Source organism: Cryptotermes secundus, unplaced genomic scaffold (genome assembly GCF_002891405.2).
Source record: "Cryptotermes secundus unplaced genomic scaffold, Csec_1.0 scaffold660, whole genome shotgun sequence".
NCBI classification, from domain to species: Eukaryota; Metazoa; Arthropoda; class Insecta; order Blattodea; family Kalotermitidae; genus Cryptotermes; species Cryptotermes secundus.
The window spans coordinates 194,214-211,874 of record NW_019734321.1 but is presented as its reverse complement, the minus strand read 5'-3'; the positions used below and the strand labels follow the sequence as shown (position 1 = coordinate 211,874).

General features: G+C 40.0%; 1 protein-coding gene and 1 non-coding gene across 4 annotated transcripts in view; both read right to left on the bottom strand.

Moving 5' to 3' along the window:
* Window positions 1-17,279, bottom strand: part of LOC111868620 (rac GTPase-activating protein 1) — a 26,996-nt gene extending 9,717 nt beyond the window's left edge. The window contains exons 1-8 of one of the 3 annotated variants that reach the window (XM_023859440.2): window positions 17,157-17,279; window positions 16,762-16,901; window positions 14,323-14,525; window positions 11,331-11,520; window positions 8,993-9,156; window positions 5,623-5,842; window positions 3,547-3,739; window positions 1,063-1,339 (exon numbers count right to left, since the gene is read on the bottom strand). In XM_023859440.2, the coding sequence (XP_023715208.1) occupies window positions 1,063-1,339; window positions 3,547-3,739; window positions 5,623-5,842; window positions 8,993-9,156; window positions 11,331-11,520; window positions 14,323-14,525; window positions 16,762-16,840 (1,326 nt within the window). In that variant the 5' untranslated portion in view covers window positions 16,841-16,901; window positions 17,157-17,279. Of the gene's footprint in view, window positions 1-1,062; window positions 1,340-3,546; window positions 3,740-5,622; window positions 5,843-8,992; window positions 9,157-11,330; window positions 11,521-14,322; window positions 14,526-16,761; window positions 16,902-17,004; window positions 17,077-17,156 lie in introns of those variants that run through there. The other 2 variants (XM_023859442.2, XM_023859441.2) reach the window with 2 other exon arrangements.
* On the bottom strand, window positions 9,955-10,260 carry LOC111868624. Its single transcript, XR_002843538.1, has one exon. It is a non-coding gene; the product is annotated as a small nucleolar RNA U85 (small nucleolar RNA).
* Window positions 17,280-17,661: the final 382 nt, after the last annotated feature.

The following is a 17,661-nucleotide window of genomic DNA, read 5'->3' as shown; positions in this document are numbered from 1 at the left end:
GTTTCTTCCTTAGCCATTAACACAAGGTCATCTGCATATTTCACAGTTTGAATAATTTGCCCTCCTACTTTGAAGTCTCCGAGCCCATCCAGAGCTTCCTTGGTAAGGCATTCGCTGTACAAGTTGAACAGAATTGGTGATAAACAGCATCCTTGTCGAACTCCTCTTCCAATCTGCACACTTCCTGTCTCCCCTCTGTCCAGTCGTACTCTAACTTTCTGATCCATGTACAATTTGCTAATCAATCTTCTTTCACGCCAATCGATACCTGTTTCTGTTAGGATCTGCATTAATTTGGTCCAGTTTACCCGGTCAAATGCCTTCTGCCAGTCTATGAAGCAAACACACAGTTCTTCATCTATCTCCAAAGTCCAATAATAATAACACAATTATTAATTCAGAGTTTCCTCTCAGTAAATCACCCCATGCTGTAATTAGCTGCAAATTTCTGCTATGAACTGACAAATATGGAACTGGTCTCAGTTACAGTTATTTCTGCATCTACCAATGTATGTACTCACAAAGTTTCATTTTCTTCAATAAATCATTGCTCGATTTATAATTAGTAAGGGACATGCGGTAGCATAGCGATTCCTGATGAGGTCACTGGATTTTTCAGTTGACTTAATCCTTCCAGCCGAACTATCGCCCTGGGATCAATTCGGCCTCTGACAGAAAGTAGTACCAGGAATCTTCCTGGGGGTAAAGGCCAGCCAGTGCATAAGGCTGACAACCTCACCACCATCTGTGAGCCGATTGTCAAAATGTGGGAACCTCGACATCTCACGAGCCTATGGGTCTCCACGGCCTGTTACAGGGATAGCTTTACTTTTTTACTTTTACTTTATTACTACTAATTCATGGCCTCCTCTGGGTGAATCACCTGTATTACACATCATATCACAGATTTAAATTGAGGAATCCTTTGTACCAATATCATCATATTACAGAAGTTATCCTGTATTTATTCCCACCCTAAACTCTCACAATTTTCTAATTATGATTAGTGTCTTTAACAATACAACTTTCTTCTTTTCAATTGCAATGTGTTGACAGACATACCTTCAGACCCTTGACATCTTTATCTGCCCCTGATAACCTGTAGATGCCAGCTTCATTAAGACCACGGCGCTCAACTTCATTGACACAATGAACTATGATCGATGGGATCATGGGGGCTGTATGTGGGGTATAATCAGCAATGGTTCCCATGGCACCCCCTCCTCGAGTAGGGGTGTTGCCCACTGGCACACATGGTAAAGGCACCTGTTCTTTGCATTCGGGGTGACACGATGTTCGACAATCCCGACATTTCATGGCCAATTTTCCAAATTTCATTCTGAAACACGTGCACAAACCCACACTTCAAAACCTGACAGAAAGAACATAAACTAAATTTCATTTGTTTCATTCTGGTCCGTCACACTAACAATTACAAAGGCAAAAACACCATCCAGTGTGACTATTTAAGTTTTACCACTTGAAAACTCAGTACCCTTACATGTTTCGATCCTTACGGATCATCTTCAGAGGGAACATCAATACTTATTTGGAAACCACTATCACAATAGGTGTTCTGAGTTCTAAATTACATACACACACAGTGCCTGGAATATACAATATACACAATATTCAGTTTTTCACAATCACAGCAGCCTTCCTGGTATTACAATTTTTAAAGATTTTAAAAACTTTAAAAGTTTTAATACCAGGAAGGCTACATAACTTGAGCTACTGAAAACACTGTTAAATACATTATGAACAAGAACAAATAAATAACTTGGTCACCACAGCCTCATCTGTGGTAACAGCAAGTACCACACAAAGGCAATGTTGACACGAAGGTATGAGTATGAGTAGCAGAATGAGGGGTGGGCCATAAAATCCGGCCCTTGCACCATGACCCTCAATGATCTATTGTACTTCCCCTTTGGATTAACCCTTTATTAATCCCCCACTTCGAATGAAATGTAAGGCTTTATTTATGGGGGCACCATAAGTCACTTGGTTCCTTGAAGAACCGACCCAGGTAGCGAAATGTTAAGTAAGCTATGGCCTCACAATCACATAAGATGTGTGGCTGTTTCATCTTCTTGTAGGCACCTTTCACAAGTTGGGTCCTCTGTCAAAACTGACATGAAGGCAAGGTGTCTGAAGGGTGCAACTGATAGCTCCCCTCCATTTAAAGCAGGAACGTGCTGTGTTTTACTTCTGTGTAGCAGTGTGGTCCCGACAGCAAGCACGGCTCAAAAGACCACAAATGAACTCACCCTTCATATTTGGCCAATGCAGGATATGGTTCATATTGCAGCCAGCTTCAGTGAACCAGAAGAAATGTGCGTGTTGATTCCATTCTTTTCCCGGTAGAACCAAGCTGACAGATCATGGATTCATATTTCATAGCCAGATACAGCATGTACCTTCATGTAATGATGTCGGCACTGGCAGTACTGGCCAGAACAATAAACTACGTGGACAGCGCGGTATGAGATCTGGAGATACCCCAATGACATGAACAGGGACACTGAGTCCCTCTAAAACACTCCTGATGCCCATAAATATATGACACAAAGAGACATAAGGAAAAAAACATTGTAACGCTGCAACAACAAGCAAGGTGGATTACAACTACTGAGCAACTGATTCCGCTCAGTTCTCACAGCAGTCTGCACTAGGACAGAACTGAGTCTGACCAGTCCTCCCTCAGTGGTATAAATACAATATGCAGACATGACACACATCACATTAACCCCTGATGGAGACCGAGTCAGTCTCTGAAATTGCTTAAAACTATTATTTGTGATTCTTTACCATCACTAGAGCTTTCAAAACCACTGTTTTCGAAATAATCCATTTTCATATTCTGGTGAGAAATCCTATCCTGCTAGCCCTACCAAAGGGGCCAAAAAGGTAAAGCTATCCCTGTTACAGGTTGTGGAGGGCCCATAGGGTTGTGAGACATCCAGGCTCCCACATTTTCTAGACAGTCGGCTGACAGATGGTGGTGAGACTGTCAGCCTTACATGCCAGCCATCCTTTATCCCCAGGAGGATTCCTGGTACACATTTCTGTCAGAGGCTGAGTTGACCCCAGGACCACAGCACAGCTAGAAGGATTCAGCCAACTGAAAAATCCAATGGCCTCAGCAGGAATCGAACCTGCGACCTTCGGCCTTGTAGTATCAAAATTCTGATGATGTACGAAGTCCAAAATAATAGTTTAAGCAATGTGCTACACTGCTGCCATAAGACTGAACTTCAGTCTCTGAAATGTGAAATAATAACTTCATACCGACACGGCTGATCAACTGAGAAGACTACTGCACACAGCTGTCACAAAAGCTTCTAATTATATGCGTACCACCACATTAAGGTGAGGTCAGGTGACAGAGCACAACCACGAACATCTTCCCCACACAAACATTCTGAACATCTCACACTTCTTTTCAGATATGGCTCTATCAAAAATTAAAATGAGAGAACTCCCAAGGATATGAATCAGAAGGTAACGCTAGGCTAATCTACAACATACCACACTTTTACGTACCTCTTACCACAGGGGCCACAATTTTCCGGGTAGATGATGGTCTTAGTGCAGAAATCATGCGTACGGACTTTGAGCTTGTTGCTCAAACCAAGAGAGTGGCCCCCACGAACATTAGAGCTCATATTTGTATTTCTGGATGTCAGTGGAGTCATCTGATTTGAGCCCCAACCATGTTCATCTGATTCAGAAGAATCTGTCAAAAAAATATGTCTCTGGCAATGTTGACTACAGAAATTTTGTCAAAATATTTAACCTCTTTTCCTCTATAGTTTCTTTCGGCCATAACCTGACAAGCTGTAACAGTCCCTAAGTGACTTAGCCCTCACAAACAAAATAAACACTGATACTTAATAAAACTTCACTGATACCCACTATTTCAATATTACAACTATACAGTGTGTCCAGGATCCATTAGGACTCATTTTTTTAAATTCTTCCCTGCAATGCCATCTGTTGGTGAGTTGTGGCATTAAGATTCTTGAAGTTTCAGCTGTGGCTGTCTATAATTTCAAAGCGCAAGCATCACTGCATCATGTGTTCTGACCTTAAATGTAACAGTACTGTTCTGACGCTCATCGGAAAATGTCGGTTGAAAAGAGAGCCAACATCAAATTTTGTTTGAAGTTAAGCAAAACAGTCGGAGAAGCATACAAAATGATGAAAAGTGCGTACGGTAGTGATTGTTTGAGTCGCTCGAACATTTTTTTGTGATGGCAGGGAGGACATTGAAGACGCTCCATGTGCATCAAACCAGAGAACAAGTCCCACTGTGAAAAAAGTGACACAAATCCTTGCATCAGACAACATCTGCAAGACTCATCAAGGAGCTTTTGGGAATACCAAAAGTATTGTGCATCAAATTTTGACCGAGGATTTGGGCAAACGGGAGGGTCTGTGCGCAGTTTGTACCACACGCAGTCAGGCGATGAAAAACATGCCAGAGTGGAACACTACAAAGACATGTTAGGGTCAGCCCAAAGTGATACAAAATTTACAAAATTGATTGTTACTGACAATGAGACATGGTGTTCTCAATATGAGCCTCTCACAGAGTGCAGCGTGGTTGAGCCCAAAGAAGCCGAAACCAAAGAAAGTGCACATGCAAAACAGTTGAGTAAAGACACTGCTAGCTGTTTTCTTTGATTCCAAAGGAATCATTCACAAGGAATTTCTGCCAGAAGGTAAAACTGTGAATTCTGATTATTATCTCAGAGTCCTCAATCGTTTGCGGGCGAGAATTCTTCGAATTTGACCTGAATATTGAGAGCAAGGCTCCTGGTTGCTCCTCCATGACAATGCCCCACCCCACAAATTGAAGATTGTGCACGATTCTTTGGTCAGAAAAGGGATCACAGTCCTTGATCATCCTCCGTATTCACCAGATTTGGCTCCAGCAGCTTTCTTGTTGTTCCCAAAAGTTAAGTTGGCGATGAAAGGAGACCGTCACGACACCATCCAGGACATCCAAAGGGAATCTACTGCAGTTTCAAATGCGATTCCACAAAAGGAGTACAGTGACTGTTTTCAAAAACTTTTCAATCAATTCCAGCTATGTATTGATTCAGAAATGGCAAGGAATCCTGAAGAATTTGAGGGCTCACAAAGGGCTGTCGTGCCAGTGATGATGATGATGATGATGATTGATTCAGAAGGAGACTATTTTGAATAAAGAGTGAAATTTTGAAAATAATTCATGCCTTGTATTTTTAATGAACACAGTCCCAACAGAACCTGGACACACTGTGTATACACTCCGTATTACCCAACATCACTTTATTATTTTCCCTTCTATTTCCTGCAAACCCACTTTAGCATTATCCTCCCATACATTCCTTGAAATCCCAAGCAGTTTCTTCCTTCAAGGCTTTTAAACCAAAATTTTGTATGCTTTCCTCAACCATCTTCATGCATGCTTCATGTCCCACCCATCTCATTCATCTCAATTTTATCACGCTAATAATATCTCACTGAAAGTGGAAATTCAGCACCCTTGACCTGTGCTTTTCCCCTGGGGTGAGAGCACAACTTTCAGCAAGCATCTTTGCAAAGCCAGTTCATAAAGTTGCATCGACTTACCTGTACATTGTCTGGGAGCAGATGGTACCAATGAGACATATGGGACGCCCACATTGCGCCAGTTTTTGACCTCTTCTTGCTTACTGCTGCCGATGTTGCGAGGTTCACTGCTCGGAACTGCCTCCAGCTTGGCCGACGCCTTGATGGGTCCACCTTCCTTTCCTACCGTCAGCGTTGTTGTTGCCACCACCGTTTCTGCATTCATTCCCATCCCATCAAACTGAGAGTACAAGAATCACAAGAAACAATGTTGAAGTTCAACTGTGTCAAAGGTTATCCCTAGGAGTGGAGTTGTTCTCTTATCTCAGCAGCCGTGATCGGTGAGTCTCATCTTGTGACGTCCTACCACATCACGTTCCCTTTCACCTGAATTATGACACGGTATCCTCATATGCAGCAGTAGCATAGTTGGTTGAGGTAATATGCTACAAGCTGGAAGGTCATGGGTATGATTCCTGATGAGGTCATTGGATTTTACAATTGACCTAATCCTATCAGACGCACTATGACCCTGGGGTTGACTCAGCCTCTAACAGAAATAGATACCAGGAATATTTCTCGGACTAAAGGGCAGCCACGGTGTAAGGCCAACAACCTCGCCATCATAAGTGAGCTTATTGTCTACAAAACGTGAAGCCTAGACATCTCACAACCCTAGGGCCTCCATGGCCTGTTACAGGGATAGCTTTACCTTTTTTACCTTTATTCTCCTGTGCTTCCCTTGGACCAATCCCTTCCTTTTAGCCCTATGGGAATAGGGTACTATTTCTTGTTTTCTGTCTGGCATCCCTCTTTCTTTTACAGATGTCTCGTATGTAAGTAAGTAAGTAAGTAAAAGTGTTGTCTGATTCAAGAGTGACTCTGATGTTGTGTATCATAGCTTTCAAAATTGAAGTTCTGGACTTGTATTGGTTGGACATCTCGGTGGCTGGAGGCCTTTGCCACATAGTCAATTCATGGTACTGATAAGGTTGAATTTCTTTCTTTTATTTCACATGGCAAAATAAGCTTCCTGTGCATAATTCTTGTACACATGAACAGAGTTGTGTTGTGTTGCACTGTCCTGTTGTTGGACACGGTGCATTCAATTGTATACATGCATCTGTCTGAGATCTGTGAAGCATGTTACATACGGTTGACCTGTGCATTCTGTGGCTATATTTATGCAGATATTCAGCTCTACTAAAGGCTTGGGACAGTTAACATTAGGCTGCTTTAACTGAAGCCTCACTCTTAGATCAAATTTGTGGCGAACAAGTTCTTCACATAGTAATTCCATTACCTGCTTTCATGACTGATTCTGTATGCCCATTTTGATTTGGTTCTGATGATACCACTCCGTACACACATAAATATCATAATTCAGTTTTGGTTTCGTCCTGCTATTATTTTCTGTATTTATATTTAGGCACCATCTTCAAGTATGTTTGTTATTTAATTATTATTTTGTTAGTTATTAAATAAATTGTTGCTTAAACCTTTACTTTTCTTTGGTCCATATGCCCACAGTTCAAGTTCCTTGTCAATATGCAAACTGCCGGTGTATGACTGATACCCGAGTTGTGTGTCTGTCTCGTTCTCTACCCTCGCACTTAAACGTCCTGCCCATGTTGGGGCATTTGTAAACAACCAACCAGAATGAGAGACAGTAAAGTGGTCCATCCCTTATGATGGTTCAATTAATGAAGCATCTCTTTCATAGGATGTGGAGTTCAAGACAAATTAGTTAGCATCATATACAGGTGCATAACAATGAACATCACAGGCAGCAACCTGTAAGTTTAATCTTCATGGTGCCTAGTTCATGGTAAGATTAAGACTTTGTGAGATCCTAAGGAAAGATAGGGCCCATATATTTGACTTGGTTCATCATAGTCCGTCACACAAGTAATAGTATAAAATATTATTATTATTATTATTATCCAGTGTGACTGATATATGGTTTTTCTTTTTTTTAATCTTTCATCTTGACATGTTGTGGTAGGAGCGACCATCTTCAGAAAGAATCTAGAACCTTGAAAGAGAAGCAGTATAAAAGACATCACCCAAATTGGTTCTAGATTTTAACAAATTTTTTAAACCGTACTAGTAAATGGACTAATTATAATAATTTTAAATATTCATGCACATCCTTGTAGTTGTTAAAAATTAATATTTTATGTTCATGACATTGTAATGGTAGTGTCTGTATGTATTGATAATAACCACTCACAATGTAATAGTAGTTTCCGTACGTATTGATATGTCCTTCTGAAGATGGTCGCCCAGACCAAAACATGTCAAAAGGATGAAAGATTAAAAAAAATATATCAATCACACTGGATGGTGTTAACAATCTTTTATACTACGGCCCACATAATTTTATTTTTAAAACTGCAGAATGATTAATACAGAGAAAAGATTTGTATTTCAGTGATAATGTGCTCAGGCTTCTTCACGACAGAAGACAATTTAACAAAAAGCATAATACAACATTGTTTCAAAAAGAATGAAATGTACAGTCACATACGGCAACAATCTTACAGTTCTACCAGTACCGAGAGCAAGAAGCAATACCAAACAGTCCTTCACTTCATCCCCCCTTTAGGAAAACATCATTACTTTTACACCACCCAGTATACTGCCATGTCTTCATGCAACTTACAATACACATTGATACCAAAATCAGAGATACCTGCTGTGAAACACTGATGCATACTGGGCATACCATTAACTTGTAATCTGTAATATATGTGAGCAGCCTGCATCATCCCCGTACACAAAGTGATGCTGTTGTCCTATGACGAGTAAGCTTTCTTAAATCCTGGATAAGCAAGAGTACAAACTTTATAATTGTGCAAGGTATTTTCAATCGCTCCCCCATGGGGTAGAGAAATACCTCGACAGCTGACTGTGTACTCCGTTGAAAACAAAGGGACATTTCAGAGGAACACACCGCCATCTTCAGGGTTGAGGAACAAACCAAGCAAGAAAATGGAAATCTGAAGAGGAAAGTGAAACACTGGTTGATTTTCAACAGACTAGTGTTTTTTTTTTGTTTCTTTGGGTGGGGTGAGACTTGAGTCCACTTGGTACTGCAGCCACTAGCTGACCTACTGTACCAGCCCCAGATGATAGATGATGGTGATTGTGGAGCAGTCGGCAGAATGAAAATTGGCAGGGGAAACCAAAGTACTTGGAGAAAATCTGACCCAGTGCACTTTGTCCACCACAAATCCGACATGACCTGATCTCAAAACCAGGCTGCCAGAGTGGGAAGTCGGTGACTAATCGCCTGAGCTATGGTACGGCCCTTTCACAGACTACATGGCATTATAATCCAGGAGATAAACTACCTCATAACCACTACTATGAGAACCCCTAATCCTACCTGAATGGTTTTCTCTACAGCAGAACGTCGCCTCTTGGCACTTGGTGGGTCATCACCTGCTGTTAGAGAGGGTCTATGTTTTTTCCAAACTTTTCCACATCGTGTCAGAGTGGAATCCAAATCATCTTCAGAACGTGAGTAGCTTAAGTCAGACAACAGTGAGCCTGAAACAGACATGCCTTCCTGAATGCATTAATTCCTACTACCAAACACAAGATGCACCCACATTATGGAAGGGATCTGTTCTTAAAATTTACCATGAAATTCTGTGATACGAACCATATTATTCTACCGACTCACTTAGATGTTATAAGTGGAGATGCATTCCTATGGAACTCTTTCAGTTCGCAATTGTAATAAAAATATACAGAAGAAAACTGAATCTGTACTGCATGCTAACAGAGATACGTGGTGTGTCATCCAGAAAGTAGAAACTGCTAGCACACATGTGCTGCTTGCTGACGGGGCCTGGGACATTTCTTTCCATCTTCCCCATAGTCCGAACACACCTCCAAGGGATTTCCACTTGTTCACACACACGTGAAGCAGTCTTTGGGTGGCACACACAAGAAGGAGAAGAAGAAGAAGAAGAAGAAGGGGGGAGGAGAAAGAGGAGGAGGAGAAGAGGATGAGGAAGAAGAAGAAGAAGAAGAAGAAAGAGGAGGTGGAGGTTAAAGACTGGTGGCAGACGTGTATGCTGCAGGCACACAGAAACTCATCACATGATATGACAAGTGCCTGAATCTTCATGGGGATTATGTAAAAAAATGATTTAAGTTATGTAGTAATGACATAATTTTTTTTATTTTATTCATTATTTTTTAATCACCAAACGGTCTTTACATTCTGGATAACTCTTGTATAAACCATAAATTTCTGGCTTGTGCTCTGCATCACAAATATGGGCTATGTACGGTAAAATATTTTTATCTAGAAGTGTTTGTGCTAAAGAAAAAAATGAGAGCCATCAGATTACTAAAGAATAATCACATTTAGCAGGAGAGCTGAGACATGCTCCTACAGCCAGATCCAAATAGAACTGCATTATGTCCAACATTAGCCAGTAGCAAATAACAATTAATCTCCAGTTGATTGCTATAAAGAATTTGTGCTCAGTGTTGGTTCTGCTGTTCCTGTGGCCTTACAGTGAAAGCCTTTAGGGCCAGCAATCACCAAGATTACACAGGGTTGGATATAGGCTGTAGGCCGAGTCTAGCATGTTCCCCCTCAATCCTGCCAAATTTCATTGGCCATATTTCATCATTGGCTCATCAATCGCACAATAAAATTTAATTCTTTGTCACATCTAATGCAGTCAAATTATAGTGAAATCCCTATTTAATGCATCTGGGGGAGAATGGTTTTCTTTCAGGGGGAGGGGGATGCGGAGGTTTTAACTAAATGAAGGTTATACATAATTACATCAACAAACCTTTCATCTTATATAATGCACTGGGTTTTGTAATTATGAAAAGAATTATTTATTTATAAGTTGATACAAAACTATTTCTATACAAAATGATATGATCAATACTATCAAAATTAATTATCAAAATATCTGACATGAAATAAATGCCATAAAAATTTCAGGTTAGAATTAAAGCAATTATGCCCTCTTCGATTTGTGTTCAATATGTGATGTCACTCACAATGATTATGGCTGCACTATAACAATTTGCAGCAAAGAAGAAAAATTAATATTGACTGTTATTTGAACCACAATTGCATTAAATCAGGGTATAAATTCTGGAAAGTCAAAAATTTCACATACTAGATGCAGGTTCCATATTAAATATGGGAAAATAGTGCTCAGTTTATAATGGACTTTGGCTGGGAAAACAAAACTATTCACCAAATACAGGATTTTACTAAACATGAGAAGAAATTTGAATGTCACTACAAACATTGCTTGATGAATTTAACAAATTAATATATGGTGCATTCTGGGTAGCATAGCTGGTTGCAACTCTATGCTACAGACTGGAAGGATGCAGGTTTGATTCCTGATGAGGTCACTGGATATTTCAATTGAGCTAATCCTTCCAGCCACACTATGGCCCTGGGGTCATTGACTCAGTCTCTACAGAAATGAGTACCAGGAATCTTCCTGGGAGTTAAGATGCAGCCAGTGTGTAAGGCTGACCTCACCACCATCTGTGAGCCAATTGTCTAGAAAATGTGGGAGTCTCAACACCTCACAACCCCGTGGACCTCCACAGCCTGTTACACGGATAGTTTTACCCATCTTCTTTATATACATATGGTGCATATAAGTCAGCTTCTTTGAAAGCATGAACAAACAGAGAAATATAGTGCAACAAACACGCTGAACACTTACCTGTTGAATCCATTGCCTCACTGATTGTGTGCAGCCTTGGAGCTGTGTCATGGCCTCCCGCAACTTCATCATATCCAGCAAAACTGTTGGTAGTCACGTTCAAAAATCCTAATTTCTCTTTTGTTTCATCATTTATCTTTCCACAACCCTCAACAAAAACAAGATCCCTCACAAGGTTTAACTTCTTTTCCTATAAAAAACATAAAACATCAACTGTTGTTTCATTACAGTCGTTATGCGTTCTTGGTACATGCATAAAAAACTGTCACGTGTAGGGGGGGTATGCATGACAAAAATAATGGGTTCCAGTTCAGATGATAGGATTTATTGACGCGTTGCTTACAATCTCTCTTAATTACAATTAATACAGCTCTATCGCTGATTTACGCAATTTACAGTTCACCGTTACACAGGCACTAAGATTCTGTCTTCACTAGTCATCATCTCCTGGCAACAAATCTCAACAATGAAAGTACCACTTCAACTCATTATGAAGTCTTCTTGCCATTTCTTGTTCAGTCGCCCTGGAACCTCGCAACTCAACTAAAAGTAAGCTGCAAGCACACTAACATTACATGCCATGGCACAGACGACACAGAAAACACAGTTCTACTGTTCTGTATCACAGACCACACAGAAAACACAAGTCACGTGACAGCTAAGCAATGCTGGAGTGTCGTGTCATTGCACTTACGCTGAATTGTGTTCACCAAGCCGTTGCTTAGAAGCGGGTTGAATAACCCTGTTATTCCATTGGTGTGTGCGTGAATTTATGTTGACCCTTGAATAACCAATCCTTTTTATCCCACATTTTCCTCAGGTATGATGCAATAACACGTTCAATTTGCTTGCAGACCACTGAAGTTATACTGATTAATCTGTAATTTGAGACCAGCGATTGGCCCCCCCCCCCCCCTTGTAAACAGGAACCAATATGGCTTTTTTTTCAGTCACTTGGGATAGTGGCATTATTACTTGTTATGTCCGACAATCGTGCAGGGTATGGAATCATGACTTCCCTGTCCAGTTTTAGAATTTCGCAAGAAGCACTGTCTGGTCTTAATGATTTGTTTTCACCTATCGCTGCTAAACTTTTCCCAATCATTTTAGTACTAATGCCAAAAGGGTTCACCTGAGTTAGCACACTGTATTTGCAGGATGCTACACTCACAGGTGAATACCGAAAAATGACAGAAATTAAGGCACTTAGCCTTTTCTATTGAATCAGTAATGAGCCATCCATTACCATCTTCAATTGCAAGAATATTTTCCTTTTGCCTTTACATCTTTTTACTTACTTGCAGAACTCAGCCCAGCACTTACCTCCATTTTTTAGTACAGACCTTAAAAGTGTATCCTGTGCATTTATTTGGCTAACAGCAACTGCTTTGGTAGTTGTTTCCATTTCTCTCAGTACTGCTGTCCTAATTTTATTCTATTATATGCTTTTCTGGCCTTTAACTTTAACTTCTACACTTCCTTATTGTCCCATTCAGGGTCCGAATTTTTCACAATATTTTATGTGCGATAAATCTTTCAATATTCTCAAGTATCGTGCTAAAACATTTGCATTATGGTACACCAGAACTAGTCTTTCTACTTGAGATCGACAGTAATTTTCTTCCTATTCTACTTCTAATAATGCCCCACAATGGTTACTGATCCCCTGTACTATGCTGCAAGAGGAGAACGAACTTTCCGGTTGGACTAAACATGCATCCAGCAACGTGTCACCTCCGGTGGGACCATCCACTACCTGCGTGTACCCATTCTCCCATACCAGTCTATTTACAAATGCCTGACTTCTGCTAGTGCATTCCCCGTTACTGTTCCAATCTGAACAGGGCAAGTTTAAATTTCCTCCAATGATGCTACACTTTGTAGAATTTCCTAAATAAGCTTGAACCGCCAAAATTTCTATAACTCTGGGACTTTGTAGAAGCCTACAATTTCCCACATAAATTTAGGGTACCTGCCTTTCACTTCAACTGGTATCATCTTGAAATTCTCACCCACCCATAGTTCCACGCAAGCAATGTAATTTTTTACACAAATGAACACTCCACCACTTCGAGTATTCATACCTCTGATAGTTGCATAATCGTCCCTAAATACTTCAGCACTGCTGATTTCCTCTCTAAGCCATGACTCCGTACCTATCATAACATCAGGATTATATGTGCCAACTAAATTCCAAGAATCCAAAGACTTATTAAGGATACCCCTGCAATTTACCTGCAGCAAAACCAACGAATTACCCTATATCCTCTGTACCCCTCTCGTGGCTACCCACTGACCACTTGTCACCCCTTCTGTCTTTCTCCTTGTCTGATTCTTCCTCACTTCTTCCCTCCTTGCTGTCTGCCAGACTAACAATGTGACAACTGCACAAACTTTTGAGGTAAGAGCCACTGAAATGTGGTGACATCAGTAATGAAGAGAAATAGGAATTTGGTAATCACAGCAATCATAACCATAGAAGGTGGATAAATTTGACGGAGAGTCTATAAGCTTCTCAAGGACTCTGCTCTAGATTCAAACATTACAGATACCCAGATCACAGAACACAGAATATGAGCAATAATAATAAAAATAAATACACTACATGAAGAGGTACATACACATAGCTTAGCTGGCGTAGCAACGCTATGGGCTGGACGACCAGAGTTTGATTCCTGGCAGGGGCAAGATTCTCTCTACTCCCCAGTATCCAGACTGGCTCCAGGGCCCACCCTGTCTCCCATCAAATTGATACCAGTGTCTGTTTCCCCGGGGGTAAAAGTACAGGCACATGTAGCTGACCACTCACTTCTATCTAGCACCGAGGTCAAGAATGGTGGAGCTATAATGCCTCTCCCCCGTGCGTCTTCATGGTGTAGTGCTTAATTAATTCAGCAAAGGGACGACTTTACCTGTTTACCTTTGCCTATCTTAACAGGGTGAGTCGTCCACAGGATTTTAGCCCTCATAAAGGTAACCTTAGTTTTCTCACCATAGCAGCACTGCTGCCCTCAGCTAGAAGGCGCTTCTTCTTCTCCTTATCCAGCATCAGGCGAGCATGCTTTAATTTTGCTTCTAAGACAGTGTTGTTTTGATTTGCCTTCTCCAGTTCCGCTTGCAGTCTCTGTGCTTCCAGCACAGCAGCCAACCACTTCTGCCGACATCCTTCTTGATTCAGGGCAAAGCGGATGAATTCTTCAGAGGGAAAAAAAGAAAAGACTTCCTTAAGTAATGCTACAGAATCTAGTGACTTCTCAGTACCCACAGTTCCTTCACTAAGTGCAGGCTAGCCCTGTCTCTGCCATTCTAATGTTATCAAATTCAGACACATTTCTGTAAGCAACCACAAACTGTACATTTATGAAATTTGACACACATGTACCTCAGGATTCTCTGTATCAGATGACATTTCACATGTAAGAAAATTCTGATAATTTTTTCTAATTGTCTGTTTAAAAAATACAAAATATTAGCCATTAAAAATGACGTTTAAAAACATTAAAAATATCTTTACAAGTAATCAACTAAAAAAAGTGGGCAGATATACACAACCCTTAACTACATGTGAATCAAATGGCACAGCTTGAGGTAGCTAAGAAAAATGCATATACATATATGACAAAATTAAGAAAGACCTGAGGTTCTCACAGTGGTGGTTATGAACAGCTCTACCTTCTGGGATATAGCAATATGCTGCCCACTGAAACAGAGCATATCAGTGTGAAAGCAAGAGAGATAGAGACCAGTAGGAAGACCAAGACACAGGTGAGTGGACAATATTAAAATTGATCTTAGATAGAGAGGATAAGATGGTATGGATTGGATTGATCTGGTTCAGGATAGGGACCAGTGGAGGGCTCTTGGGAACATGGTAATGAACCTTCAAGTTGCATAAATGCTGGGAAGTTCTTAAATAGCTGCACAATTGGCAGCTTCTCAAAAAGGGCTCAGCTCCATGAGTGAGTGAGTCCACTGAAAGTCAACTGACATTTCAGAGGAATGTGTTCCTCTGAAGCCTTGGTATGACATCCCACAAGATAAGAAATCCTGACAAAATCAACATTTCTAAGATAGGTCTTCTGACCTCCGCTTTAGATAATTTAAAATACATGCTTCCAGAATTAGTGTTTTCCTGAAGCTTTCAATTCAGACGGAAAACTTCTTGACCTCCACTCCCCTTGGCAAGGGTAGGTTTCACTCCCAATGACAGGTGAAAATCATACCCAACCAACAGAATCTTCAGCTTAACATGACTAGCAAAACACAGTAAGGAGATGGCACTCCATATGTTCATAACTTTATATTATCACAACTGAAGGATAATAAATACACACAGAAAAACCCATAATAAAACTTCATCCCAAGAGACAGTAGATTATCTCTGTTTCACAAAGTGTCCTACTCAACAAATCACACAATAGGTTTCACATAGAGCCATAATGATTAAACCATATGAAATTCAGCACTCTTGAGAGATTATAGTGCGTAGTGAGGATGAATGCATCTTTCAACCTTGTTAACTGAATTCCAGATTTTGTTAACAGAAAATCAACTTTTGAACAAGAATACAAGTAACTGGAGATTAACTCTCAAGTGATGTTATAAACACTGATCCAGTAAATATGGGAAAAGTTTAATATGATGGAATTCAGTTATTAATAACCTTTCTAGTACAAAAAGAAGTTTAAATCATAATATAAAACCAAGTAAGCCAGGATTAAAAGAGTATCTCCTATTTCACTCATTTTACTCCACAGAAGAAATTATCTCAATTAAAAATGGTCAATTATAAATGTATGCAAGTAAAAATGGTGATGCTTTTTGGTATGATTATTTTGATATAATACTGTATGATCATAGATGCCTGCATATATATTTACATTGGAAGCAAGTATTATATTTATACTATGGCTTGTTCTACAGCCTTGGCCTAAGCTTACAAAGGATCTATGGAAAACAAATGTTACTGAATTTTATGCAAATTTAAGTACACATTCACAGTTATGAATGGTGAATATTATATTTTTTCAAAAGACCTATCCTTCCAGACCCACTATGACCCTGGGGTCAAATCAACCTCTAACAGAAAGGAGTACCAGGAATCTTCTTGGGGGTAAAGGACAGCTGCTGCATAAGACTAACAACCTCACTGCCATCTTTGAGCCAATTATCTAGAAAATGTGGGAGCCTCATCATCTCACAACCTTACAGGCCTCAATGGCCTGTTACAAGGATAGCTTTACCTTATCTTACTTTCCTATTGTACACAAAAGTTCATGTGATAATAGGATTGTCAACGCTTTAAAGCTGCACTTCTGGAATGTGTGTGTGGGGGAAAGGAAATCTGCCATCAAATCTTCATAAAACATTGAAAATTTATGGCACATATTTTAAACATATGTATATGTATCACTCCAAAGTATCCACTCACCAGGCTCACAGCTACTCTGTGCCAATACTGTTGAACATCTTATCAAGTCGTCATATGATGCCAATAATGAAAGTGACATCTTCACTGTTCTAATTTCACTGAAATGTTCCGTACACTATTTCCGGGATTTGTCAATAAACCTGAAAATGAGAACAAATCTTTTAGCAGAAATTGGATACAGAGCTGACGCATATACACTTACATCTAACAAAATTTACACCGAGAAATTAAAAAGCTTCATACTTTAACACTAGCCGACAATCGATACAAACATAACACGAAACGGAAAAACACGACACACCACTACAAAGTGTGTCTCCATTTTGGTTATGTAAACGTCATTATTCGAATTTCATGCATTACTGAGGAAATATGTGGTCATTTGCATAGCATACCTCAAAATCCTCTATTAGATGACCATCAGCATAACTCCAAACTTCACTTCACACGATTACACCGCAGTCGTTGAAAATTAATTGTATGATGACTCCCTCCGAAGCCAACTTTAAAATTAACCAATAGAGACCTGACGCTCCCCACTTCACCTCCAGTAACAGGTTAGACAATATTACTTTCAAAATACCGAAAGTGCGTCCATCAAGACATGGTTAATTAAAACAAGTATTGCTTAAAATGTGTAAAACTAACTTCATGCCGTTTTGAATTCAAAATCGCATGTAAGATTCTTAATACAGCTCAAGTAAGAGCACCTCTGATGCGGGAATTTCTGAGTCAACATAAACCAAACTTCAGATCTTACATTCCCATGATGAGGTTGCAAACGTGAAATTCTTTCTTTCTCTCTCTCTCTCTCTTTTTCACTAACCGAAGGAAAATTAAACTATTAAACCGAAATAAACACTCTTCGCTCGCTTGGAAACCGGGATCGTGGGTTCGAAT